This window comes from Psittacula echo (assembly GCF_963264785.1).
Source record: "Psittacula echo genome assembly, chromosome: 1".
Classification (NCBI taxonomy): domain Eukaryota; kingdom Metazoa; phylum Chordata; class Aves; order Psittaciformes; family Psittacidae; genus Psittacula; species Psittacula echo.
This window is the reverse complement of record NC_137735.1, coordinates 137,600,211-137,627,105: the sequence shown is the minus strand read 5'-3', so window position 1 is coordinate 137,627,105 and position 26,895 is coordinate 137,600,211. Positions and strand designations below refer to the sequence as shown.

Sequence of the window (26,895 nt, the reverse complement as noted above, 5' to 3'; positions counted from 1 at the left end):
GTACAACATCATCACACACTGCATTAACCCAAGACAGATAAGAGACCTAACAAACAACTTACCAGTAAGGAATAGAGAAAATGGTATTGTATGGGCTGTGTGAGGGATTACTGCAGCAGGGTAAAAGTTATAAGAAAGTAGAGATATTACAAGAATACGGCATTGTTGTGCAGGGTGGCTTAACACCCTGGACAAAGAGCCGGAACAGCTGCAGAAGCAAAGGACCTAAAATATGAAAAAAAACTTTGTATCTTCTCTTACTTGCAGAAAAACTTTTAAAAATTTGAAAATTAGAAAAAGACTAAGTACCAGGTGATATTGTAACTAACATATACAGCGGAAGTGTTGAGGACCACCTTAAGAACACCATGCAGCTGCATATGCGAGGCTAGCCACAAAGTGCCAGGGAAAATGGACCAAGGAGAAAAATACCGTTTGCTCCTCATAGACTGCTTCAGACAGGAAGTTCTGGGAGCAGAAGATATCTTGTGCTTAACCCCTAAGTAGTCGTAAAAAGAAACATAGTCTGCAAGAGCCATGATTGCTTAAGCAACAACACAGATTGCTGCATCTAAAGCACATATAAGGTAGAAACAACAAGGAAATGGTTGCAAAAAATGGTGATTGAGTAACCTGTAGAGGAATATTTGTGTGGAGGGTTTTTATTGGTTGTCGTAACACCCTTGTAAGCTTAAAGTATATAATCAAGCAACTTTGTTAAATTAATGATTCTGTACTGCCATGGAGTCCGTGTCATCATACACCACAGGGAAGGAATCTATCTAGTGGCCTTAAACTGGGGATGAGGATTTTCCCATATTCAAATGGCTTATAATGAGAAATATGACCATAGAATCACAGAATCATAGAATAGTTAGGGTTGGAATGGACCTTAAAATCATCTAGTTGCAACCCCCCTGCCATATTCTAGAACAATGCTGGCAGTTAAATAGCTAACTCCCATCTTTAGCAATTTATGTATATTAGAACAGTATGGCTGTTCAGAGTACGGCTATAAACTCCAATTTTGCCATTTATTCTACATCAATACAGTGGAGTGTGTTCAGATGTATACAAAATTCACAAGAGAAGAAGGCTTAAAATTAATTTCATTCTTAGAAAGGGACGATGGAGTTCTGTGGACTTTTATGGTGCATAACTGGCCAGATAAAGAATTCTTTAATTACTAGCAATATTAACAGCAACCTAGATCTTGTACTTCAGGCAGAAATCTCTATGATTGATCTCACACAGGCACAACAACTGCTGCCTTCAAAATCATCAAGTATTCAACTCCTAAATAGGTCAAGGTATTTCAACTCCTCTAAAATTTGTATTCCCCCCTAAAAAGAAAAAAAAAAAAAAAGCACCTTGCATTTGTGTTATTTGATTTATAACAAATAACTTTTCCTTCTCTGCTCCTTGTGGCTAATGGGACAAGTAATAGTTGCTTGTCAAATCATAAAAATCTTAAGGAAATGCTAACACAGGGCTTGCTTAGTACTTTCAATAATCCCTTTCTTCTGTTTCAGTTGTATGGTTTTACTTTTTAATTTTGATGCAGAAGGCTGGACGCATTTTCAGAACTGAGGAGAATTGAGTACTGCACTGTAGTTGGATGAACTTGAGGCTGGAAATTGAGCAGTCCTAAATACTATGTCATACATTTGGGAAATAATAACTTTTGCTATAGAACAGGGAGCTCAGAAATTACATGATGAATATTAGTCAAGGAAAAGTGAGGCATCAGAAAGAGAAGTATTAACTGCAGAAGACATTGCTGGGGGGTTTTCCTGGAATACAACATATAATCGTGCTCATCCAATGTCAACAAAAAATTACAAGCCAGAAGGCTGAAGAAACCAGTTGTCTGAAGGAATGGAGAACCTATTCCACCAAAAAAGGTTGCAGAGATTTTCTCAATTAGCCTGCTATAGCAAAGCATGTCTGTAGTTTTCGATTTGTTAACACATCAGGAAGGTGACCATATTGGAAGTTATGTAACTCCACTGTCTTAAATAGTGAACTAGACTTGATGACCCAGGTCATGCCTTTCAAACTTATGTTCATAAGCCTAAAGCAGACATATTCATTATGAAAAATGATCTTTTATGCAACTGACTTAAAAATTTGGAAGTATTTTGATATCTAAATTATTTGGGGAGTATCAACTAAAGCAAACTCCCCTCCCCCAGGTTGTCATAATATATAGTGTAATAAAAAATAAGTACAATTGTATAGAAAACCAAGTAATTTATTTAGAAAATTTAGAACTATTCACTTGTATATTCACAGAAGTCTCAGAGGCAGAAAATGAAGCAATGTCTGGTATGAATTTCTGTGTAAACTTTGAATGAAAACAAATTATTTGATTACAAATAATTGTACCGTACAGATTTGTGAAATTTCCCTTGCAGAACAAGTGCAGCTGGTGTGTAACATTATTATCTTGTTCTAATTTTCACTATTTCCCTCCAGTACAAAGATTCAAAGCCAAGTAGCTGTCATGCTTTGATAAGCAACATACCAGCAGGCAAAAAGGACTTCAAGAGCCCCACTGAGAAAATCTGTCGGCTTTCCTTTGACCTATAAAGTTCTGTTTTGGTAGATGACAGGGATTTAATATTTTATATAATCATTATACAATAAATAAACAAAACTGAATTTAGTTAGATTGAACTTTCAAGTCTTGTATTTTAGATTCAGTAAGTTTGTACATTGAGATAGTTTAAGCTACCTCTTCATTCTACTCTTTCCTTCCTTCCATCATCGTTTACCTATTCCAGGTTTCTTCCACTATATGAAGTGTGGAATTTTTCTGAGTTGTAAGTAAGTGTAGAAAGTTTTAGCCTGCAAAAGCAACATCTAATTTAAAAGAGGATACTGTGCTGGGCTTCAAGGCCTCAGAGTCTTTTAAGCTTGAAACACCTATTCAAATTTAGAAGTACAGCTTAGTCAGATGAGGCAAAAATCTCTACAACTGCTCCCTTTGTATTCTTTTGGTTTGAAATTCTTGGTATTATTTATAAGTAATCCTTCTGATTTTAGGAGGTTTTATGTAAGAAAGGCCCTAGTAGTTTTGCAAACACTGCTATATGCAATTGTTTGGTGAAAAAATAAATTAAAATTACTGGAGTCTTACAATAATCAATCCTCTGTGTAGTAGTGCATTGGAAAGAGAATTCCACATTTGTGCAGTCTGGACTATTTTCTAGAGTGAAAAATGCTGACATAAAAATGCTAAAAATATAAAGTACCACCTTGATCAGTGTTGAAAATACTTAGCATAGGAATGTGACTAAAAAGTAGAAACACAATTAAAAATTTAACAATGTATCGATAACTGCAAAAATACAAGTTCATATAGAACTAAAATACTTTCTGTTACCACAAACCATAATGATCATTCAGATAATCTAGTACTGCTGAAGTACTTGATAAAACATTAAAAACTTTCTTTTCTTGCTTTGAAGTTATGCGTTCCATCATGTACATTAAGTGATGGTGAAAACATGTAAAAGGAGTTCCAAGCTCAAGAGCAATGTCAACCCAGTCCTGGATGCACTTCAAAGGTGTCTCTTCATATCCTGCAAACATTGCTGGATTTGCTAAGAGTCCTCTAGCCACCATTATACCTTCAAATTGGAAATTAAAGCAGTAAGTTACATTAAATTGTACATTAAATCTTTCTGTAGGTTTCTTATAGCACCCCCTCAGGACAACCACCCAAAACTTACAGGCAAGTAATGGGAGAACAGGGATGGGTATTATAGCTGTACTGGAGAAACACACTTAACAATTTAAACCTCAGAGTATCTACACCTGTCAACACATTCCACTTGGTGATGTCTCCAGATGGATCTCTCCAGAATTGTGAAATGAAGCTCAGGACACAGGAGCCTTGCTTCCCTACTGTTGAAACTGCAACTCAATTGTATTTTGGTTATATTTGCTACACACATATAAACTTGCCTTTTTAACATAGTATTACAATGGAAAGATGCAAGAGTAGCAGTAGGCTAAGTTTAGTTATTTTAGTGCAACTTGGCTGATTTTGCTGACCTATAATTCTTCTTCCAATAAGAGCTCGATGTCTCAATTATATAAATCTCAGGGCTCTTGATCTGCAGTAAATCTTTCTGAGCAAGCCAGTGTATTTGCAACTGTAATCCCAAATTGTCAGATAAACTCATACAAGTTCTATTGTAATTTTTCTGTGATTAAGGGATTCTGTTTTCCTGCACTGTCAACAACCTATCACACTTAGACTTTCCTTAAAAGAGAGGAAGATAAAAAATGAAAAATTTCTTTCACTATTGTACATGACAGAAAAAACCCTGATAATTTATAATTTAGTTATTGAAGGTCAACTGGGCTATGAAAATACTCTTTTCTGTTACATATTTCCTTCCTGCTTTGTATTTGGGGGGGGGGGGGCGAGTCACTGTAGCAGCATAGCAGTTTGGTTCAACTGGTCTCTGCTGTTGCCATTAAATACCAGTAATGTCAAAAGAAACGTGCCACATGAACTTTTCCTTATGACACTAGCTACTCGCCTCTGTCCTGCTGTTCTCTAGTTGAAAGACCAAAGTGTGTAGATACAGATCCCCTCTTCAAAATATCTACTGAATTTCTGTATTGTCTTGAAACTACAGATGGTTTCAGGAATCTACTGTGACTAAGTAACTGCAGGGCAATCCTGCAAAAAATCCTCAAATTTTACCACTGAAGTGTAGGACAAGGTAAACACACAGATATGAGAGTGCAATACCTCACTGTGTCCTTGAAGCTAACCATCTTAACTGTCAAATATCTGGCTTAAGAATAGTTCATTTTCCCACCATATTCTTACGGTGAGAAATCTGATGCTATGAGCACAAAGTAGAGATTGCCAAGTGGAAGTTCACAGCTCTTTAAAAAATGTTCAGCTCCATAAAGAGATAGACTGAATGTCTGAACTCCACTACTGAGTGATGAGATAGCATAATTAAGCAAAGAGCTTTTGTAATTTGCCTTGGAAATCATTATTTGTGGCTTTGAATAGTAGTGCTCTAGTGCATTTACAAGTGATTCTGTTCATGATTTTTATAAGGCATCTGAAACACCCTTCTTCATTTGTCTCCTCAAAGAGTGTAAAGCACTCGAATCATGTCCTACTTATAGCTAAAACAAATACTTTAAAACCTCATCTGTAAGTTTACTTAGAAAAGAGTGTTTAATCTTACCATCTGCTCCTGTCAAGTGATGAACTTTTTCAGCATCTCTTAAAGTTTTAATGTCTCCATTAGCCACAATAGGTATAGACATGCTTTGTTTAATTATTTTAATTGCATCATAATGTACAGGCTGATGTCTTTCTTCTACACTTCTCCCATGTACTGTAATCCATGAAACTCCAGTTGCTTCAGCTTTTTGACACAAGTCAACTGTTCTTTTTAAGTCCTTGTGGATCCTACAATTCCACAGAATGAAAACATTAGATAATAAATTACCTGAACTGTATAAAACGCTGCCCTCCATAAGGAGGAGTTATCACAGATTTGTATAAATAACTATAAATAAAGAAAATATTACTGTTGGAAGATAATGAGGTTCAGTTTGTTTGTTTTAATGAAGAGATATGAGTTTAATGTACAGAAACCACTATTTAATTTATCATTTCCTAATTTCATCACATCTTTGAAATAAACATGATAAATTTTACAGAGATTGAAAAAGGGTGTCCAAAAGATTCTAAACTAAACATCATTATTTTGCTTACTTTGTGGGGAAAAAAAGATAATTATAGTAGTTCCTCTTTCCCAGAAGATTGGAAACTGTGTTGAAATTTAACTGGCAAATATACAAAAGCTATATGGGATGTGTGAATATGGGATGAACAGTGGAAGTGGTACAAAGCAATGCAAAGCAACAGTTTACAGAAGGATGTGTTCCTTATAGCAGCCGGGGGGACTAGCTCCCAGTTTTGTTACCCTTCCCTTTATAGCCAGCAGCAAATGTGGCTCTGGCCTCCAGCAGCTCACAAAGTAAATCCTTGTGATGGTACACACTATGTGTTGCTTTTCTTTTATGGAACCATGAACCTTTTAACTTGTACTTTCATATCAGCTGGACTGCAAGAAAACTCTTAGCATCCAGTATGTTACCTGGATAAGTAGCCAAAGCCTGTGCTGGTTCTACTATCTAAGTCTGGATTACTTTTCCCAGATATTCTTTCATCTGGGATCAAAAAAGTCTCAGCAGTCTTCACATGTAAGGAAAATATTATAATGTGTAATATTACATTAACAGAATTACATATAGTGTACTTGTTATATGAACATGTTTCTTAAAAAAAAAAATAAACGGATTATTCAATGTATCATGAACATCACTTAGATCTACCTTATTTTAATAGATACTGAAAATCTCGGTTTGTCGATCTGATTCCGTACATGTCTCACCATATCTTGAATAAGCTCTGGTTTATTTATTAAGCAAGCACCATAACCTTCTGCCATCGCCCACCTTTAAAAGAAAAAGAACATGTGTATTCCACATTTGAGAAAATGCAGATCAATTTCAGTCAGATACATTGGTTTTGTTCCTTACAACCTTCCGAATGTGTGGTTGAGTAGACTGAGATAGTACTGGCTGTAGATCAATGATTCATTTGGAGTTTGGCACCAGCTTTTAGATCTTGGTTCAGTCTCCATTTGGACAAGTTACTAATCTCTTCCAGTTCAATTTTCTGTCCACAAAATGGACTCACAAGGAAGATAAATTAGCATTTAATCAACAGTGGTTTACAGTGTACATAAAATAAAAAAATTGATATTTTCCCCTTCATCAGGTCATGGATTTCTTCTAAACAGAAAATTACTTTGGATTGAAAAGGGAGATTTTTGAAGTGCAGGGAAGGATCTGAGTTCAGTAATATTCTGTTCTCCCTCAGCTGCAAAACACTTTATTTTGATTGGCATGAAATAACCTTTACTTCCACTTAACAGCAACAGATTTTTTTTTATACATTTTTTCTTATAAAAGCAGATTAAGTGCACAAAGTTTTGTTATTTTGAAAACAGCATGTGCAAGAAACAAAGGATTCAAATGGAAGCATATATTATTGTCCTAAAAGGAACTTACAGTTTGGCATACTTAACTGTAGTTAGCTTAGAAAAAAAATTACATTTCCATTCTGAAGCCTCAGATCTCTCCAGAAAAGACTTTTCTCAAATACTGTAATTTCAAGTCAAGACAACCTAATTAGAATAGACAAGTATTGACACCGTAGTATTATCTTTTGCTTTCCTACATTTGAGGTCTTCAGTAAGAAAAAGGCTGCCTGACAAGCATGGAATAAATGGTTCTCAATTGAACCAGTTAGCAAGAATCTTCATTTGTGCATTACTACTCTGTTTCACTGTCAAGACAAAATCTTTATTAATTTAACAGAGAAGTAGATCACTAATTCACTGTACTTATAAACCTAATGAAAGATGGAAGAAATTCTTTTCAGCACTTCCTGAATAATGTAATCTGTCTAATTATATTTTAGAGACTATCCTTCACTTGCAGAAGTCTGAGACATCAGGGACTTGGCTCATTATTTTGGCAATTGTCACATCACTTCTCAAAGCACTCTCCAAATTATTTGCAGCAAGCTGGTTTTGGTAATGCATATTTAACAGTTGCTGAGAAGGAATGGACACTTCACTTCTTAAGCCAACACTCAGTATCTCAGAAATGAAAAAAGGCAGGTTGGCAAATATACCTGGTTTTCCCAGTTTCACCATGGTGACAGGCATCTTAGAACATTCAGAACAGTGTCTTGCCACATAGACATTTCTGACAGGTTAAAAAGCTCTTTCTCTCTCAAAGTCTATTTTTAAGTTAAGACAGAAATGACTATGAAAATGAAGACCAGTATTCTTTAATCTCAAATGATTTCATCATTATTTCACCGAGGTTTTTCAAATCTTTACCTCTGAGGACAGCCACAGTTTAGGTCTATTCCATCTGCAAAAGGACAGACGATACGGGCAGCATCACACAAAACCTGTGCTTCTTTAGCAGCAAACTGAACAATCAATGGATGATCACCTACTCCAATGAAAAGGTACTTAGAGATCAAACAAACAAACACCACCCCCCCCCTCCGATAATAATAATAAAATTAACAAATTCTAAATTCATGGACTGTCTGGCCATGGTCCTGGGCAACCAGCTCTAGGTGACCTTGCTTGACCAGTGGGCTGGCTAAGATGACCTACACAGGTCCTTTCAAACTTGACTATTTTGTGACTCTCTGAGCCCGGGATCACAAATAAATAGAGGTAGCTGGCTAGTGGTTACTAAACGAGTACGCCTATCAAGAGAGGTAGGAATTCAAACAAACATATCTGTTCTAGACAGTAGCCGGCTCAACATACACATTTTCAGACTGAAACTGGTCAGATGCTCATCTTTCACAAACATGGTATATGAAATTAAGTATTCTCTATTTTTCAGCAGTCTTCATGCTTCCCCTCCTGGCCTGCCCCTTCTTGTCTGCATGCTGCCCTTTTGCTGTGCTGACATGACTGGCTGTCTTGCCAGGCAGGAAACTTGCTTACAGAACCAATCTTTCAGAAAGGAGCCAAACAATACACAAGCTCTTCCCTTCCTTATCCTAGCCCATCTCTTTCTTCTTCTTTGCCAGCATAGCTGATTTTTATCCACAATGTGATATGCAGAGCTGGAATGAGAACACAGGGGCAGAGGCAGCTTTAGCAGCTTTGTCTCACGTGGGAAACCAGTGTCAGTAATCCTCAGCTCGGGTCTGCTGAATCATTTGTGATTCACTAAAACCCCTGCAGAGAGCCAGATGGTCATTTGGACCATGCTCTCCTCTTTTACAGCTACTGCATTATATTAAAAGCATCTAAAAATATCTCAGTCTTAGGGTTAGGGTAATAAACTCAGCAATAAAACTGGACTGGTAGCAAAAGAAGTGTGTTCCATGGTGGCTGTTGCTTGGAGACTGGTTCGGCACTGGTCTGCTAGTGCTAGGTGGGAAGTGACTGCCTTTGCATCAGTTGGTCTTTTTTTTTCTCTCCTTCTTTCCTGCACTTATTAATCTATCTTTATCTTGACCTACGAGTTCTCACTTTTGTTCTGTTCTTTCTGTTCTCCCCCTGTGCTACTAGGAAGGTGGAGAGGGAATGAGTGAACAGCTGTGTGGGTGGTTGATGGCCACCTATGTTGGGTCAACCCACCACAGATCTCAGTTTTCCACTATTTAATTTGACACACGGTCACTGGATTGGGTTTATTTTCACCTAGAATATTTCTATGGTTTTATAATCAATCAGATAACAAAACTGTTAATGGATGTCAAGCAGTGTGACAGACTTCATTCACTTGGCCAATTTAGCTTATCACCACGTAAAACATTCTGACAAGGCAACAGTTTATTAAAACAAATACCTTTGTTGGTTGTGAATTCACTGTCTCTTGCTTTTGCAGATCGCACAAAATCAGCTGCCACTATCATTGGCGTGTAACACAAATCACAACTGTATTTCCTAACCAAGGTTCTGAAAGCCAACCTGCAGACACATGAAAATCAGAAAATAAATAGTAAAGCCATTTTCCTGATTAGCTGCTCTAAAACGCTGCTCTGACATGCCATACTCTGGGGATGTCTGATATTATCCTAAGATAAAATACATCCCACATCTGTCTGTCTTAAATAACTAAAGGAAAAAAGAAGTAATAATTCCTGTTTTTTACCGTCAAGATAAACTTCCTCACAGAACATACACTGAAAACATAGTTGACATGACAGTTACTTACTTGGAATAGCGGACCATGGGGGCACATATTTTTACAACTCGCCCAGAATGAAACAAATCCATGGGATCTTTCAGTTGGCATTCTTTAGTTTCTATGTCACCAATCATGTATAGTTAATCTTTTTAACATCTGGAAAAACAAGCAGGGTTTGAAACAGAAGTCATTCAGCTATTTCTGACAGGCCATGAAGCAGCTTGCTTTTCAGTAGAGCATCCTGCAAGCAGGCCCTCTCTTGTGGAGTGCTGGAACAAGCTTTTTGCCACAGCCAGCTGCTGAGCACCGGCCTCGTTGTACTCTGCCATCCCCACGCGGTATCACCCCTGTGTTTTCATTCACAGAATCACGGAGTGGTTTGGGTTGGAAGGGACCTTAAAGCTCATCCAACCCCCTGCTACGGGCAGGGACACCTTCCACTAGACCAGGTTGCTCCAAGCCCTGTCCAACCTGGCCTTGAACATTGCCAGGGATGGGGCAGCCACAGCTTTCTTGGGTAGCCATGCCCACCCAGGGCTCACATCTCGCTCGGGCTGGAGGGGAGGTTCTCAGCCATCCCTCAGCGCAGGGCCGGCTCCAGGCAGCCCTTTCCCTGCCTCAGGGAGGAAGTTTTTCCTTATGCCAGGCGAGAGCCACACCTGCTCCAAGCCCGCCGTCTTCTCGTCTTATCGCTACAGGCCCGGCTCCCTCCTCCTCTCCCCGCACGGCGGGGACGGCGGGGACTGCGGCCCGACCGCCCCGGCCTCAGCTCGCTCCCACGTGTGGGTGCCTGCGCGGCGCGGTCCCCACGAGCCGCCTCCCGCCCCGCTCCCTGCGGCCCAGCCCGTCCCCACGCTCACCACGTGCGCGAGGGCCCCGCCGCCGCCCTGCTGTTCCCGGGGCGGCCCCGCTCCGTCGCGCGCTTTCGCCATCATCGCGGCGCGCCGCGGCCAGGGAGTGACGCGCGGGCCCCCGGCACCTGCCAGCATGGAGGAGGCGGGGGCAGGCGGCGGAGCGGCCCCGGCCCCGGCCCTCGCAGAGCTGCTGGCGGACGGTGAGGCCCGGCCCTCGGCGGCGGCTGGGGGGGTCGGCGCGGAGGGATGGGTGGCAGTTCCCGGTTGTGACCCCTGCGGCGGGACCGTGCCGGGTCCGGTCTGCGGGTGGCCCGGGGAAGGCGGAGGGTCCCTTGCTAGGACGGGCAGCGCCGGGGAAGAGGCGGTGGTGCTCGGGGACGCGAAGAGCAGGGCGGTGAAACCCCTCCGCTGTCAAGTCACGGGAAGTTTCGGCGGCGGAGGAACGGCTGGCGCCGGGGAGCGACCCCAGCCCTCCCTGTGGGGAGCCCTCCTTTGAGGGCCGAGGATCCCGGTGGCGGGGCCCTGCGAGGTGGCGTGTTGCTGCTGAAGGGAGAAGGAGTGCACAGGAAGGAGAGGTGAAGGTGCTCGGTAATATCGCTGTATGGAAGCTCGGGTATTGCTTCACCCAAAGTCTTCCTTGCAGTATCACCTCTTAGTTCAGTGTTTTATAAAGCGGTGCCCTTATAAGAGCCCGGAATGGTTTCATGAAGTTGTGTCTCATGCCACTTCGATCCTCAGTGATTTGAAGGTAACTGGTGTCTGTGTTTGATTATGGGTACAACCTCAACAGCCTCTCCCTAGTTGCACTGCGAAGTTTGAAGAAGTTGTCGATACTTTTTAGTGTATTCTACTCAAGAAAAGGCAATGTGGAGTAAAGGTATACGAGTCTTTATTTACAAAAAACCCCAAACCCCAGTCATCAGCTCCAAACTTGTTTCTTTTGGTTGTGATTTCTTCTCAAATTGGTGTCACATTTGTATTGTGTGATGCAGACAACGTAAGCTGTTACTTTTGGAGAAACCGAGAGTCAGATAACTGTGTGCTTTGGGTCTAGAAATATAATTTAACTGTTCTGAAGTGTGAAAGTAAAATCAAAATGTTTTTCAGAATGTTATGCTGACTTCTTCAGAGAAGACTTTGATGTGAAAGCTTATACTTCGCAGTCTATCCATCAGGCTGTGATAGCTGAGCAACTGGCAAAACTTGCCCAAGGTATTAGTCAGTTGGATAAAGAGCTTCATTTACAAGTAAGTTTAAAGCATACCTGTTATTCTGGGGAGGTTGATATAAACTTGTCAAAAGCTTAGTAATCATATGATATTGTTGCTTCTGAAATTGCCCCGTGTACTCTGCAAGCAGTAACTAAAGGTACAGATTGCAGCAAAACTAGTAGTGAATCTGATACTTGACTTAGTTGAGCCCACTCTTTATACCCCTTACCAAGAAGCCATATGCAGCTTTTAGTTTCTGCAGCCTATTTCTGTATACATGGAGGTTCTGCTCTTCCTTGTAAGGATGTTCCCTGACTCTTTCCAAATGATCATGTCAACTATCAGAAATGCTGGCCCGTGTTTTGGGATGACAATTGTGATAAAACAAGGATTGATTTAACTTGTATCCTTCCATCCTGTGATGGAGAGTAGCCTAGGCTGTTAAGACTTTAGTGGGGCAGCTGTAACCTATCATGGCAGGGGGGTTGGAACTAGATGGTCCTTTCCAACCCTAAGTGTTCTATGATTCTATGTTAACACATCTCCACACCTTCAGGAAGGCTTTTGAGTTTGGATAATAGAAGGGTTTTTGGTAAAATCTACACAGACACCACAGATCCACAGTGCACCTTGCAGTGAGAATGCATGCTAAGTGTGCTGTTTCAAAACCTTCTTCCTCTCTTTCCCTCTCTTTGGGAACTAGTATCTAAATGTCTTAAATAGAAAATATTAATAATTTGAATATAATTATTACTATGTGATTAATAAGCTTAAAATTACAATTGTTGTTATTTATGGTGGTGTGTTGAAGTGTGATTGCTCTGCTGGCTCTAAGATGTCAACTGTGCTGTAATTACTGACCCTCTTCTTGTTCTGAGCTTGTTTGTGTTCTGAAACCTTTCATCTTTAAGGTGTGGCTGCTTTTTCCTGTGTCTGCCTAATGCAAGGTGGATGAGATACTTTAATGCCCAATGATGATGTATTGCTATTCCTTTCAGGCACACATCCCCATTTTTCTGTGTTGATTGATTTTTTTAAGGTTGTTGCAAGACATGAAGACCTGTTGGCCCAAGCAACCGGAATTGAATCCCTGGAAGGTAAATTATGTTATATTGTGCTTGCTACTTGTTACAATGGAGGAAGCACTATTAATATCTCTGCAGGAAATGTCATTCACTGCCAACTTTGGCCCCTAATGTTCAGGTTGCAGATCTGCTGAGGAGTAACATGGCAGCTTTATTTTTTTTTGATGTCAGTAGATGGAGCTCCAGGGAGAAGATTTCGCTGGTACTTCTTTAGGGTTAACTAATTCTAGGAAAACATACTTTGATAGTCAGTTCGGAGCAACTTTAGCCATCAAGTCTTTTTGACCTTTTAATATATTTTTCTAAATAAGCCTAATTTTGTTGCAACATTAGCTGATACCTGCTGCTGTAAGTACCAAGCATGTGCATGTTGCTTATGCATGTGTTGCATAGTTTGCAAGTCTTAACACATAATTGCATTGGGATATTTTTTTTCCTAGAAGGGGGCTATTAGGTTAAATACATACCTTTATGTTATTCCACTGTTTGGGGTCTGGATTTTAATATAAACTGCAGGCTTTCAAAGGCCTTACTTACAAACAATTGAATCTGTATAGAAAAATGGTTACAATATTTTGTTCTTGTGTAAGGAGCTCATCAAGCTTGCCATTCTGCTCTTTGTCACTTGCTGGGAACTTCTTGGTTTTTCTTCAGAAAAATATATTTACCTCTATAACATGCTAATTTGCATACACTATGGGATTCAAGCATATACCCTTTTCCCATTCATTTTGTAACTTGCTAAGTATTTTATGTATTCCTTCTTCTTCCAGGTTTGAGCATAACCAGAGAATTTCTGGTTACTGACAGTTATATTATCACCTTAGTCTTTGGAACTTACTGGATACAGTATTTGATAGCATTTGCATACAGCTATAAAAAGAAATAAAAGCTTATTTAATCTAGCGATGGTAGCTCCTGAACAGCTTTTTGGACAGTTGGAAAATTAAGCATACGAAGACTGGAATCTGTGTTCGCCCTCCAAATAAGAATCAGAATCAGAATAAGAGGTAGATAGGAATCTGTAGTTAATCTTGTGATTAGTATATACCTCCCAGTCACGAAATTTCAGTAGAAAATAGTCAGTAGAAATTTTAATTATGAACTTGGAAACACATAGCTCTTGGTATGTTTATCAAAGAAAGGTAGCAAGTGAAGATTATGGAGCTGATTCACAGCACTCACAGTCATTTGGATGTGTGAAAGTGAATCTAATTGAACATTCCAAATTGACAAACCCAACTTGTAATGTCCTTTTTTAGGTCTGTGTACTTTTAAAACGGTACGCTGATGTGGTGTACATACTTTTTTTCTGTCCATAGGTAGCTCAATAGATACCTTGAGCTCAAGGTAGGCGATATAATATTATCCCATATCTTATGCAGCAGATGGAGAGGGTTGATTGCCTTTTCACGCATCCTAATTCTGCCTTCTGGCAAGAGGGCTGCTATATGCTTTATAGCAATGTCACAGTCATAGATGTAGTAATGTTGTGCTACTGGCCCTCCCCCCATTATTGCAATGTAGAGTAGAAAATACAGCCTATTCTGCCAACTTTTCACTGTATCTCATGTCTTCATCCTCTGAGGCGTAAGAATTGCATGCCTGTCATTCCATATATAAATGTCAGGAAACTCCTGAGTCTGTCACTAGGCCGTGTTAATAATTCTGAAATATGGAGAAAATGGGAGTTTGCATATTAATACAAAATACATGAGATACAATCCCAGTACAGGACAAACTGAATAAAACTATTAGCAGTAGTTATATGTGTCTTCCATCTTAGTATATCATATTAGTATATCGCAGTTTTATCCAATTTGATGATGACATGCTTGTAAACAGGGCTTTACAAAAAAATGTTACATGTTTGAGAATGGCAAACAATAACTGGAACAAAAATAATTTCATAGGCCTGGGTTGGTGTAACTTAATTAAATTCTCAGCAGACTGATTCCATATTGCAAAAATGACTGCTACCCTTGACTGCTTTTTAACAAGAAAAGAACAAGCATGCTTGTGGGCTTTCATTGTGCTGCTTTGCCAAACTAATCTGGAACAAACACGGTTAGGGTAGTTTGCTCTGTAATCTAAATTAGATGACCTCACAATGACATCGATGCCTTAGCTAAAGGTGCTTATGGACAGGAATAAAACCTTGAGATAGAATTGGTTATCTTTTCAGTCTTCTTTGTTGGTTTCTCTGAACTATCTAGTCACTGTGTTAAATAAATAGTGTTAAATAGGTTGTACCATTTTTGTATGTCATGTTCAGGTGTTTGTATCAGGTTATGCCTTTGACCAGCAGTCCTGATCATCATTCTCTTAGAAAGTAACCTACTCTAAATATTACTTGAAACTTAACATATGATGGATTTCAGAGTGATATTTCTTCTGTAGGTTTGTGTTCTCTATCCATAAGTTTTCCATAACATTTAGTAAGTGACCTATAACCTGCATAGTTTGTTTCCAAATATGCTGTGTTTCATTTGTTTCAATCTGTTTTCACGTTTTGTAGTAAATTTGCTGTAAAGGGGGAAACTGTTGGTTTTTGGTTTTGGGTTTTTGGTGTTTTTTTTTTTTTTTTTTTTATTCTAGTGCTAAAATAGTCTGAAGTAGTTGTCATGGTTTGAAGAACAGGTCTTTCAGTAATTGACAAGTGTTGCATGTAAAAAATGTGCTTTATTTTGCAGGTGTCCTCCAAATGATGCAGACTAGAATTGGTGCTCTACAAAGTACTGTTGATAGGTATGCCATTCAGTATGTGATTAGAAAGTAGAAATTCTTATTGGTTCTATCATGTGATTTATTAATATTGTTGTAAATAATTTTCTCTTCTTATTCTTAGAATTAGAGTCAAAATTGTTGACCCCTACAACAAAATAGTGTCTCGCACAGCTCAGCTAGCAAAACTCCAAGTAAGTTATATTAAAAATGTATTTAATACTTTCTGAAAATGTATTATTTCCCAATTGTCAGACATGGGTGCGATTTTCATACTTCAGGAGCCTGTATTTCATTGTCAGTGTTTCTCAATGAAAATCATTATTTGTGTGTCTCTTCATGAGCTACTGAGAAGTGCTTTGTATTGCAAAGTAGGAAATGACATTTGCACTAGCTAAGTCAGGTTTGTAGAGACTCAGAGAAGAGGGAAGGGTTATCTGAGTACATATTAATTAAATTCTCATTACTGTTTGTGTAGTTTTAGTATTTAATGTTACGGTGCTGTTGTGTAGAGAAGACGCTTTTCTCCTCTGAGTTAATGATGCTTGGCTGCAGTTTAGTAAGGAGTTTGGGAATTAATTCTTTCAAAATAGTCAAGATGCAACTTGTGAAGCCAGTTGTGGTTCTGGAGTTTTATAAGCCCAGGTACGTAGCTGTTCCTGTCTTTTGAATATAAATGGAGTCTACGTGAGAACGTAGATCTCTGTTAGAGGACAGCAGTGAAAGAGCGCTTATTACAGTGGTGGTAAGATATGTGTCAAACACTTCCACTTTTAATTTTATAATAGTTGAAAACTATTCCATAGATCTTCAGGAGTCACGTAGCTGCATTCTATTCAGTTTATGGTTTGAAAACCAACAAAATTCCAAATCAACAAGTTTTTAATGAGTTATTGTTTGAACTATTTGTCTTCACGAATTTGCCTTAACTTTGCAGAACTAGGAACTTGTCTTTTAGTACCTAATATTTTAGCTGTGGGCATACACTTAAGTAGATTGCCATCTGTGGGTGACTGCTGTTGTACAGTAGAGTAGATGTAGCTGCAAACTGTCATGCAGTTTTTGGTCTAGGGGCTGGTGGAGCAGCTGCAGTAGTCTCTCCGCTGAATTTCTATTTTCTACATTACTTTCAGTAACTGTGAAGTTCAGCAGGAAGCTCTCAACATTCTGTTTAGCCAGTTTGTCCAGCTGTTTCTGTTATTTTCAGCTCCAGCTGTTACTGTTCTTGCCACTGGGCAAAACTTCCCTAACTTCCATGTGGCAGAATTTAGGTGCAGAATTTTTTGTTCTTTGTGGAAAGGGTTGCAGAAATTTGAGTCTAAAGATGAAGATCATTTCTGCCCTGACCTTACACAAAGTCAAACTACAGAAGGACATCTGGGAAGAATAGTTCCTGGATTTAAGAACTCTTTCTTGGATGCTCTTGGCTTTCTCTTTGCTGTAACAGGGTTACACGAATTTTCCTATGGTGTGAAAGCAGCATGTGTCCAGAGTCAGCAGCCTGTGCCAGGGAATTTGAAGTATCTGGCTTTTCTTGGCTGTAAGTCAGAAAAAAGAGTTTCAGGGTAAGGGAAGCCTGCTAGGCTACCCTTCAAGTGTCCAAATCCACTTACTTAAGTGTAGAAAGAGGAACGATGATTCTAGCTTCTCTGCCAGGGGGAGTTTATCCTCAGCATGAACTTTCTTGTGTTGGCAGATATAGTGAGTGCTTTGTGTTGCTCTATACTGCTAGGAGAAGTTGAGGGTCAGGACACCTGAATTACGAAATGAATCTGGACTTGCCGTGAGTTGAGTCAATAGGCCTTTGAAATCTCAACCCTCGTGCCTGCCCAAGATGTTAAGACTGGGGTGTCTCTTCACCCAGCTGACTTGTTCGTTCAGGAAGGCAACAGCACAGTAGACAGTTCATTTCCTGGCAGTGGCAGGGCTTGTGACATAAAATTGCTCCCAAATGCAAGACTTGTTGCATGGTACACTTTCAAACTTACAAATTTTATCAGGTGGTGTACAGTTGGTAGAGTAAGTAGAAAAAGGTAGATGACTGATAAAAGAGGTTGCCTTCTGTCAAAATCTGTGGGGTTGGCAGGTATGTTTTGCTGAACTGTGTGGTGGTTTAAGAGACTCTTGTACTCATAATGGTATTATTTCAGTGCTTTTCCATTGATTGCTCTGGGACTGCTCACAAGCTGAAGGAATATTTGGCTTGCATAAAGCTGGATTTTGCCATCCTTAATTGTTTTTAATATAGTCTGGCTATTTCATAAACATACTTGCTGCAAATTCATTGTCAAAATTCAAATCTAGTCCTGAATTCTAAATCTCTGCTGTGTGCTTGTGTATATTATGTCTTGTTGTGCTCTTAGAGCTTCATTTCATCCCAGGGGAGCAGCAGAGTCACAAAGCTTGCTTCCTACTGTCCTCTACTGAGTCTTTCCATAGTAGATCACAAGCTAAATTCGCTTAATTTTAGATATCTCAGTGTTTAAAAATGCTTTTAAGAGTCAATTAAAAAAAACAAACCACTTTTAAAAAAGAATAATTTTGTATTTTAAAGTTATTGTTTAAAATAATTGCCAGTAGCAGATTTCATCCTGATGCTGCTGTAACTAAATAATAAAAGTAGTCTGAAGATAGTGGACTGTCTCATCTTTCTTCAGATTTCTGTTACATATATCTCCAATTACAGTATGGTCTGGCAGATGCATGCAATTGCATGTATGAGCTATGAACTGACACATTTTCAGTAGTTCTCTCTTTCTAAGTCTTCTTTCAATAATTTCTTGAAATTTGAGATGAGAAGTAAGAGGCTTTTTGATTGCCTGAATTGTACTAAGAATGTCTGTTAGTGTTGATATGGTGCTTTAAATTTCAGGAGGTACCTAATGTGTAATCTCCAGAAAAATCAGGTTTCATTTTTACTAAACCCGTTGGGACTAACTCAAGCCACTGGCCTTTCCCAAATTAGTTCTTGCCTGAACGGTGGAATTCATTCCTTCTTGGATGAAAGCATCTTCCTTAGAAAAGCATACTTTATCAACACAGGAAGGAATGTTTCCTGAATTAGTTCAGACTCTGGTTATGCAGGTGGTCAGGTTAGGATATCTAGCAGCTGCAAACAGCTCCACTATTCGACAGAATTTTTTATTTCCATTACACAGTCCTCATATATTGCATTCCCTTACAGTGACTGTGAGTTTTATTAAGTTGGATAACTCGTGTAAATGCAAATACTTGCGTGAAACAGAATCTTTGTTAAGGGTACAATTGCTGTGAAGTTAAGAGTGCATCTTCAGTGTCCTTGGGTTTTTCTCCTCCTAATTCACAGGGCCAGAAGATAAAACTTTTTTTTTTATTATTCTTGTTTCTAAATGTAACTTTTCCCATCTCTTACTCAGTTTGATAGGCATTTTAAGATTGTTTCTTGGGATAGGAGATAATAAGCAACAAGTAAATGAAAAAGAAATAATCTTTTGGCATGTAAAGTAGAAGATGGTCAGAAGATAACTGAAGTTGAATTCCTAGGGAAAAAAGATTAGCTAGAGGTACGCAATTGGATTAGAGAGTAATTAAATTTGAAAGCAAAGTAGTAATACTGTGCCCTCTTATTTGGCAAAGCAGACTGTGCTATATAAAAAGCTATTTCTGATTCATCTTGCAGAAATTCAGTTCACAGATATGAAAGTGATAAGTGGATCAAGATTTTTCTAATTAAAGAAATGAATTAATAAAAACTCATACACTAATCTGTCAAAGTAGGATAAGCCCCACTTGGTTCTCACTAATGGTAATAGAAATCATGTGGTTAAGTTGTGTTAAAATGCTTAGGAAACTTGCACTTCAGACTATGTGATACAGAGCCAAAAGCAGTAACTATGCTTTTGGTGATTTGCCTCGGTGGGGATTTTCTGAACTTTTCCTTTTGGTTCTGTCTAGATGTTTAATAAAATTGAACTATAAATATTTGTGTTTTGATTGGTTTGTGCTGGCATAGGGAAGAGACTGAGAAGTTGTGCAGTCTACTGAATATTGGTTGAAATGACTCACTGGCATATGTTCTCATATATGCAGTTTAACAGTTTTCAGGATACTAACTTGAAACTCTAAAAACTCTAGGAGGGGATTCAAAGTCTGTCAGATACTAAATATTTTCTAAAGTAATTTTAATTTAATTTTGATATCCATAAAGTTCAGGAGGCTTTGCCTTCAGTACCAGGGAAAATATATCAGAACAACTATATTATATTTGATATAATTATATTCTAAATTTCTTATTTACCTTTCTTGTTAATCTGATTGCAGATGTTGGACCGTATGTATGACTGTACCGAAATCCACATACTTTTTAACCTTCTCCTGAGTTGCATCTCTGAATCCTAGTTTAGATGTTACCCACTCCAGAATGTTGCTGCTCCTGTAGAATATACCTTCTAGCCCCACTGATCCAGTCCTCTAGTAGAGGAACTCTACACATGATGTAACTCTTACTGTTTTTCCATCTGTATTATTTACTGTGTAGAAGCAGAAAGCCTGTTTCAAGATCTTAGTTGAGTGAAAAATTATCAAAGTATTATGTTTGATTCAGATGCCAGCAATGCCTTTTTTCCTAAATTGGTGGCAGCGAAATATTCCTGAAAATTTACATATGCATCCATCTTCTTAATTTTTAGCCAGAAATGCCATGTATTTTAATAAACCTGTGAGAAAATGTGAACTACCAGCTGGCTGAATGAAGGTGGTTGGCATTAGGAAAGTTTTGCTGAAAATAAGTTTTTGTATGTATTCCCATAGTAAGATTTCGTATCTGTAGTAACAGCTTAGCCTTTAAATTTTATTGTCCTCTGAAGTAAATGCTGCCATTTTGTTTATTTTGGATGAAGATTGGATTGGCAAGGCCAACTTCTTAATCTTATTGTGGTTTACAGAGGAGAAGGATGTTGAGGGGAGATACACAATGTAAAATAAAACTCACTTCTAGTTAGAAATGGAACATGTCTCTGTCATAGGGTTATCAGTTTCTTTTTTGTTTTAACCAGGAATGGTAGCATAATCTCAGTAGCCCTGTGAATGTAATTACCAGCTTTAGAAAGTATTGGTCTGTATTGCATAAAAGCATGTTAAAAATCCTGGGAAAAGGGATTGCAGTGTTCTAAAGTTCCTTGGTTTTATTCATATTCATATTTCCTTTTTTTGGTTAAAATATTTCCATATTTGAGGCCTTATACTATGTGATCATAATGTACTGATAGTACATTATGATTTCTATCATAATGCTATGATTTCTGTGCAGGCTGCCTGTGACTTGCTGCGGAGGATAATACGCATCTTGTATCTCAGTAAGAGACTTCAAGGACAACTGCAAGGAGGAAGCAGAGAGATAACAAAAGCTGCCCAGAGCCTTAATGAACTTGGTGAGTCCTTCTTAGTTACTTTTAGAGGCATTTTTAGCTTGCACTCACATGACTCACACTAGTGTTGGACTTACAAAAACTTTTTACTGTGATTCTTGCTATCTACTTATTGATTTGAACTGAGAAATGGTATGCACAGAGCTCATTAGTACTTTCAACTTTTTCTATGATAATAACTTGTGTTCTTTTAGGCAACAATATTTTTGTGAAGCAATTGATTTCCTACTGGCCTATGTTTGTATAAAATGCCTTCAGAGGCAGCAGATATTTAGTTTTGGAAGACTTTGCACTACATTCTAAAAGAAAATTATTGGCCCTGTGTCGTTTATGAAAGCTGTATGTGATACGATCTACAGATATGTAACCTGATTCAGATACTGGAAGCATTCTGCTGCAGCAGCAGCTAATTTACCCTTTATTTTATTGGTTTTAGGAAGAGTGATGAAATAGTTTTCATGAAGTTCACATTACATTGCTTGATTGTTTTCTGTTCTTGAGCTAGCTTGGGTACTTCCACACTGTGCTGCAGGATGCAGTGAGGAGCATCCCATTAGTCTTGGGAGATCAGTTGTTGGTGTTGTATATGGTATCTTGCCAGCTGCTTCTCCTTTGATTTAATGGTATTCGAATTTCAGCTTCCAAAAATAGGTTGTGGGAGGGCTGAACTTATAAAAACCATTCAGAATCATCCTGAGGTTTATTGTGCATGTTTGTCACTACTGCTCTTTTTATACTGTGTAATCAAAAAATTATTGGACAATGAATTAGTCTTATAATTAGCAAGCGCTGTGTTGCAAACGGAAAGCTTATATATGTGTATTTAGTGTGTCAGTCTGACTGAAGCACTTAAGCATCAATTGCAGCATTCTAAGCTAGAATAGTTTTTCTAATTTTCAATTTTTTCTAATTTTCTGTTTTTTTCTTATTCTTTATTTTCTTTCCATTTTGGTCTCCCTTCACACTATCTATTCCTTCAGGATATATAAAGTAATACTACCTTTTACCTACTTTATAAGTCTTGTGGGATTACTCTGAATGCTAGATCCTATTAAAATAATCAGTACTGTTTAATGGTAAAACCTGAGATGTTTATCTTTAGGATATCTTTAGCTTTTAGGATTTCATTCTTTTAGGGGAGATGCCTTTTATTACTCTCCTTCCTCTCCCTCCCATTTTTTTTTGCTTTTACCATTTAAAAAATAGCTTGCACTTTCTTTTGTTAAAGTGACAGAGTCTTTTGAGTTTCTTGTTTTCATATATGTGGTGAAGCTTAGAAAAGTCTGAGTAATTATTATGGTTAAAGATGAAAGGAAATGTGTTCCCTTAGGAAGCTCTTTTGAGTTTCACCAATCTGGGGGAGGGGAGTTCAAGGCTTGTGGTCCTTAATTTGATTCTTAATTCTAGATGGTTTATGGCCTTGTAAAATCCCTTGTCTACTGTAATTTCTCTCTCCCTCTCTTTTCGTGGTCTCTCTTCCTTTCTTTTCTTTTCTTCTCTCCACCTCCACCTCCCCCCCACCCCACCCCGCATCCCTGCCTTGTCTTCTGGCTATCTGCTCTTTGTTACCCTCTGCTGCCCACCTTGGCTGGTCTGAATTCTTATTGCCTCCCAGCTGCCCGCGACTCCCAGCACCTGAGTGGACGGGAACACCCCCTAAGGAGTGGCTGGTGTGGTGTGTTGGAGGTGTCTGTGCTGTGTGGTGGCTCACTGCGTGAGCAGATGGGGCAGCTCTGTTCAGAGGGGAGGAAAGTGCACAGTGGCTGGATTCAAGATGCTTCAGGGTATTGCAGTGGGAGTCAGTGAGATGATGGTGTGTTGCAAGGAGGCTGGATTTTGAGATATGGCTGGGGAAGCACTGTGCTGTGCTTCTGGCTTTGGAAAGTGCTGGAATGTGTGGGAGATCTGTAGGGTGGTGGTGGGATTGGGCAGGAGAGCTGTGAGGCTGTGGTAACTTGGGGTGAGGGTGTGGAAAGCTGTGCTTCAGAAAGTTGGGAAATGTGCTGTGGTGCTCTGTGGTATTGGGAGGGTGGGAAGCATGGGGAACAGACTCTGGGCACTGGTTATTCGGTGGTGAGATATGAAAGCTTTGGGAAGGCTTAGGAAGTACTACATCTGGTGGCAGTAAATAGGTGGTGGACATGAGTGATGTTAAAGCTTGGTATTGGATAGGGAGCTCTGCATCATGGAGGCTTGCTTTTGAATTGGGGGTCAGGGCTGAGATTAATATTAATCTGTGTTTTTAGCCACGTATTTCTGAATATCCTTTTAGTCTCTCGTTCAGGGAAAGTTTCTTCCCATTGTTTCTTACCCTTCTGGTGTACATGTACAACGTGATTTCTGCTTGGTTGCACTGTGAAGCTTTGCACTTTCTATGGTGTAATGTACCTTTTATTGCTTATAGGGTATTCTGGGTAGACTCTTGGGATAACTGGCCATTGTTTTGACATACTGTTGTACTCTGTGTATATGTTTGGGGGACACAAATGTGTATATGCTCTTTTAGGTACATGTATTCCACATATATTTCCTCAACAAATCCATGTTAGTTCACTTACAGCTTTTACTCAGTTGTGTCTTGAAGTTTATTTTGCAGTGATGGGAAAAGATGTGATAAAAAATACAAAATACTGGAATTAGAAATATGGGTCAGTCAGAGGAACTACAAGAAACAGTAGCTTTCACTGAGAAGGGCTTTGTTTATTGGACACTTTGTTAGTTGCTAGTAGTCTGCAGATCTGCAGCTTCAGTGGATAATGTTAGGAGCTTTACTCTGAAATCACTTGGTAGTATTTTCACTGAGGTCTCTACTTAAAGCTAAAGAAGTTCAAAAATTCCTCTGTGTTGGATTTGAACATTCTTTGAAATGAGCTTTGACACGGTAAGAAGAGAAAACATGTATGTATGTGTGTGTATAGATACAGGTATATAAACCCCCAAACTTTCTTCTGCATCTCGTCCACCTCCCAGCAATCTTCTTTGGGTTCTCTAGCAAAGTAGAAACAGAGCTGTGATAGTACGTTGAATAGGCTATTAGCTGCTTCTTTAGTGGTGGTTCTTCATAATATACAGTCCAATTCAGTGTACGGATAGGTAACACAAATGGCATATTCAGATGTCACATAGTGCCTAACGCAGTGAATTATGTGCCCTACATGACTCTGCTTCTTTGTGATATTTTAATACAAATATTTTATAAGGTGAAAAAGAAACATTCCTAAGCAGATTTAAACAATAGAATGTGACAAGAAAATGGTAAACAACATACAGTTGCCTTCCACAGAAGAGATTTTGTAGGTATTAAAGACTTCTGCTGTCTTCTGTGTCAGTATGCAGAAATTACTGTCAATAACCGTGGTCAGTAACTGATCAGAGGAAGATGAAAAAATTCGTAGTTATGCAGCAAATGTCCGGTTTGACTGTGGGCAGGTTGTTAATTCCATCTGTCAGTTACAGAGCTAGCAGTGGATTTATATCTTTTGCTTGTCGAATACCTATAACTGATGTCATCATTATTCATATAAATGCCTAGACTTCTTTTAATTATAATAAATTCCTAGTCCTTATATATGGTTGTATTGTAATTTATTTCACAGCAAGTGAATTTATTTGCTTGAATGACCTTGTGAGCATATAATACTTGTAGGCAGGCTCTCACAGCAGCCATAATAGTGCTCTTTTGTAAACTCGGAGTTGGTCTGTGACTAAGCTGTGCAGCCATAAAATGAAGGGGAAAGGGGTCTATTTAAATAAGGTTTTGTGTGTCTCCAATATAGAAGTTGCTCCAGAACAATACTGCCTTCCATGTAACTTACGAGAAGAGAGGATGGGGGAAGATAGGACTATGACCTTACTTTAAAGCTAAATAATTCTCTAGAAAAAGCAAAATATTGTCAGTTACAGCAGTCTAGCTAAAATGGAGAAAACCCTACATATGTGGTTTAGTCTCAGCTGGCAACTCAAGCCCCACACAGCAACTCGCTTGCTCCCTCCCTGATGAGATGGGGGAGAGACTCAGAAGAGTAACAGAGAAAACTCGTGGGTTGAGGTAAAGGCAGTTTAACAGGTAAACCAAGAGCTGCACAAACAAAGCAAAACCAGGAATTAATTCACCACTTCCCATGGGCAGGGAGGTGTTCAACCATCTCCAGGACAGCAGGGCTCCATCACACATAATAGTTGGGAAGACAGATGCCATTACTGTTCCCCCTTCCTTCTTCTTCCCCAGCTTTACATGCTGAGCATGACTCCATATGGTGTGGGATATCCCTGGGGTCAGTTGGGGTCAGCTGTCCCTGCTGTGTCCCCTCCCAGCTCCTTGTGCACCCTCAGCCTGCTCGCTGGTGGGGTGCTGTGAGGAGCAGAAAAGCCCTTGGCTCTGTGTAAGCACTGCTCAGCATTAGCTAAAACATCCCTGTGTTATCAGCACTGTTTCCAGCATAAATCCAGACCATAGCCCCATACTAGCTACTGTGGAGAAAATTAACTCTACCCCCGCCCAAACCAGCACAGTTCTTTATAAAGAGGGAGCAAAGTTTACACTGTTGTTTAGGCTTAATATAGCAATAGAAATACTTAAGGGAAATGCAAAGAAATAAAGCTCAAGTTTGATGATACTTGTGAAGAAACGTAGCTTGGATGGGGAAAACATAGTTAGGATATGCATGATACTGAGTAAAATGTAGTTTGAAGGAAGTTATTTGGCTATGTCTGGATGGAAGGCCTCTTTGTAGCTGGCATAATATAGGTGGTGGTAGTAGCCCTGTCTTCTAGAGTGTATTCTGGAGCTAGTGACGTCTGCACAAAGGTGACAGTGATCTTGGGCCTGAAAAATTCTCTTGTGGAGATGAGAAAAAAATTGGACTTAGCACTTTTCTAGGGTAAAAAAGGTGGGTCATGAAATCATTCGAACAAGAAAAAACCTGGGTATAGCTGATGTGTCTGTTAGACACATCAAAATTAGAGGAAATGGGAGGAGGAAAAGGACCTCTTCTTCACTTGCCTTACTGGGGAAGGTGTTGGTGGAACCTTGTTTTGTCCAGTATTGAGGTCTCTCTGTTTCAGTGTGCTTTTCTAGTATTCCTACTACGTGTAGTAACCTGGAGTTTCCACCAAAAGGGAACACCATTGTAAAGACTGTGAAGTTATCTATAGTATTACAGCTTGTTACCAAGTTTGTGTCATATAGTAATATAAGACAATGCTTGACAGAGGGAGAGAGTTAAATTTCTTTGTGAAAATTCAGGGTTTTTTTACCTTTTCTTCTTGTGTTTTAGTAATGTCTTATGGTCTGCATTTTCCTCATCTTTGAAAATGCTTATGGTATGAAATAGAGCAAAATCTTTCCAAATATTTTAAACATAAGAAATCTGTCTTATCTTTTTCTCTGTTGCTGTCAAAACATGGATGTATTCCATAAAAAGGAGAGTGTGTTCCTTTGTGTGCATACGTATGTACGTGTATGTGTGTAAGTTTTAAGAATACAAATATAAACAATACGTATATTCATCCTAATGTATCTCAGCTGCTTTTCAGAGTAATCTCTTTGTTCTTTGTGGCTGTCTTTGGGAACTCCTGGGAGGAGAGATGAAATTCAGAAGACTGGAGAGCTTGCTTTATTGAAAACAGAATCATAGAATCATAGAATAGTTAGGGTTGGAAAGGACCTTAAGATCATCTAGTTCCGACCCCCCTGCCATGGGCAGGGACACCTCGCATTAAACCATGTCACTCAAAGCTCTGTCCAACCTAGCTTTGAAGACTGCCAGGAGTGGAACATTCACAACTTCCTTGGGCAATCCACTCCAGTGCCTCACCAGCCTCTCAG

The 26,895-nt window shown here is 39.1% G+C and overlaps 2 protein-coding genes across 2 annotated transcripts in view; one reads left to right on the top strand and one right to left on the bottom strand.

Annotated features, from left to right (window-relative positions):
• Positions 1 to 3,384: 3,384 nt before the first annotated feature.
• DUS4L (dihydrouridine synthase 4 like) lies at positions 3,385 to 9,923 on the bottom strand (the record flags this gene model as incomplete). Its single annotated transcript, XM_080638840.1, has 6 exons — positions 3,385 to 3,635; positions 5,226 to 5,452; positions 6,385 to 6,507; positions 7,965 to 8,082; positions 9,448 to 9,569; positions 9,817 to 9,923. 6 exons carry the CDS (start codon positions 9,921 to 9,923, stop codon positions 3,385 to 3,387), a joined length of 948 nt encoding a protein of 315 aa, XP_080494966.1.
• An 853-nt stretch (positions 9,924 to 10,776) lies between these two features.
• COG5 (component of oligomeric golgi complex 5) overlaps positions 10,777 to 26,895 on the top strand; it is a gene marked incomplete at its 5' end in the record, with an annotated part of 193,097 nt that continues 176,978 nt past the window's right edge. The window contains 6 exons of the mRNA XM_080615705.1: positions 10,777 to 10,843; positions 11,751 to 11,890; positions 12,894 to 12,951; positions 15,633 to 15,687; positions 15,788 to 15,857; positions 20,951 to 21,071. Of these exons, the coding sequence (XP_080471831.1) occupies positions 10,777 to 10,843; positions 11,751 to 11,890; positions 12,894 to 12,951; positions 15,633 to 15,687; positions 15,788 to 15,857; positions 20,951 to 21,071 (511 nt within the window). The remainder of the gene's footprint in view (positions 10,844 to 11,750; positions 11,891 to 12,893; positions 12,952 to 15,632; positions 15,688 to 15,787; positions 15,858 to 20,950; positions 21,072 to 26,895) is intronic.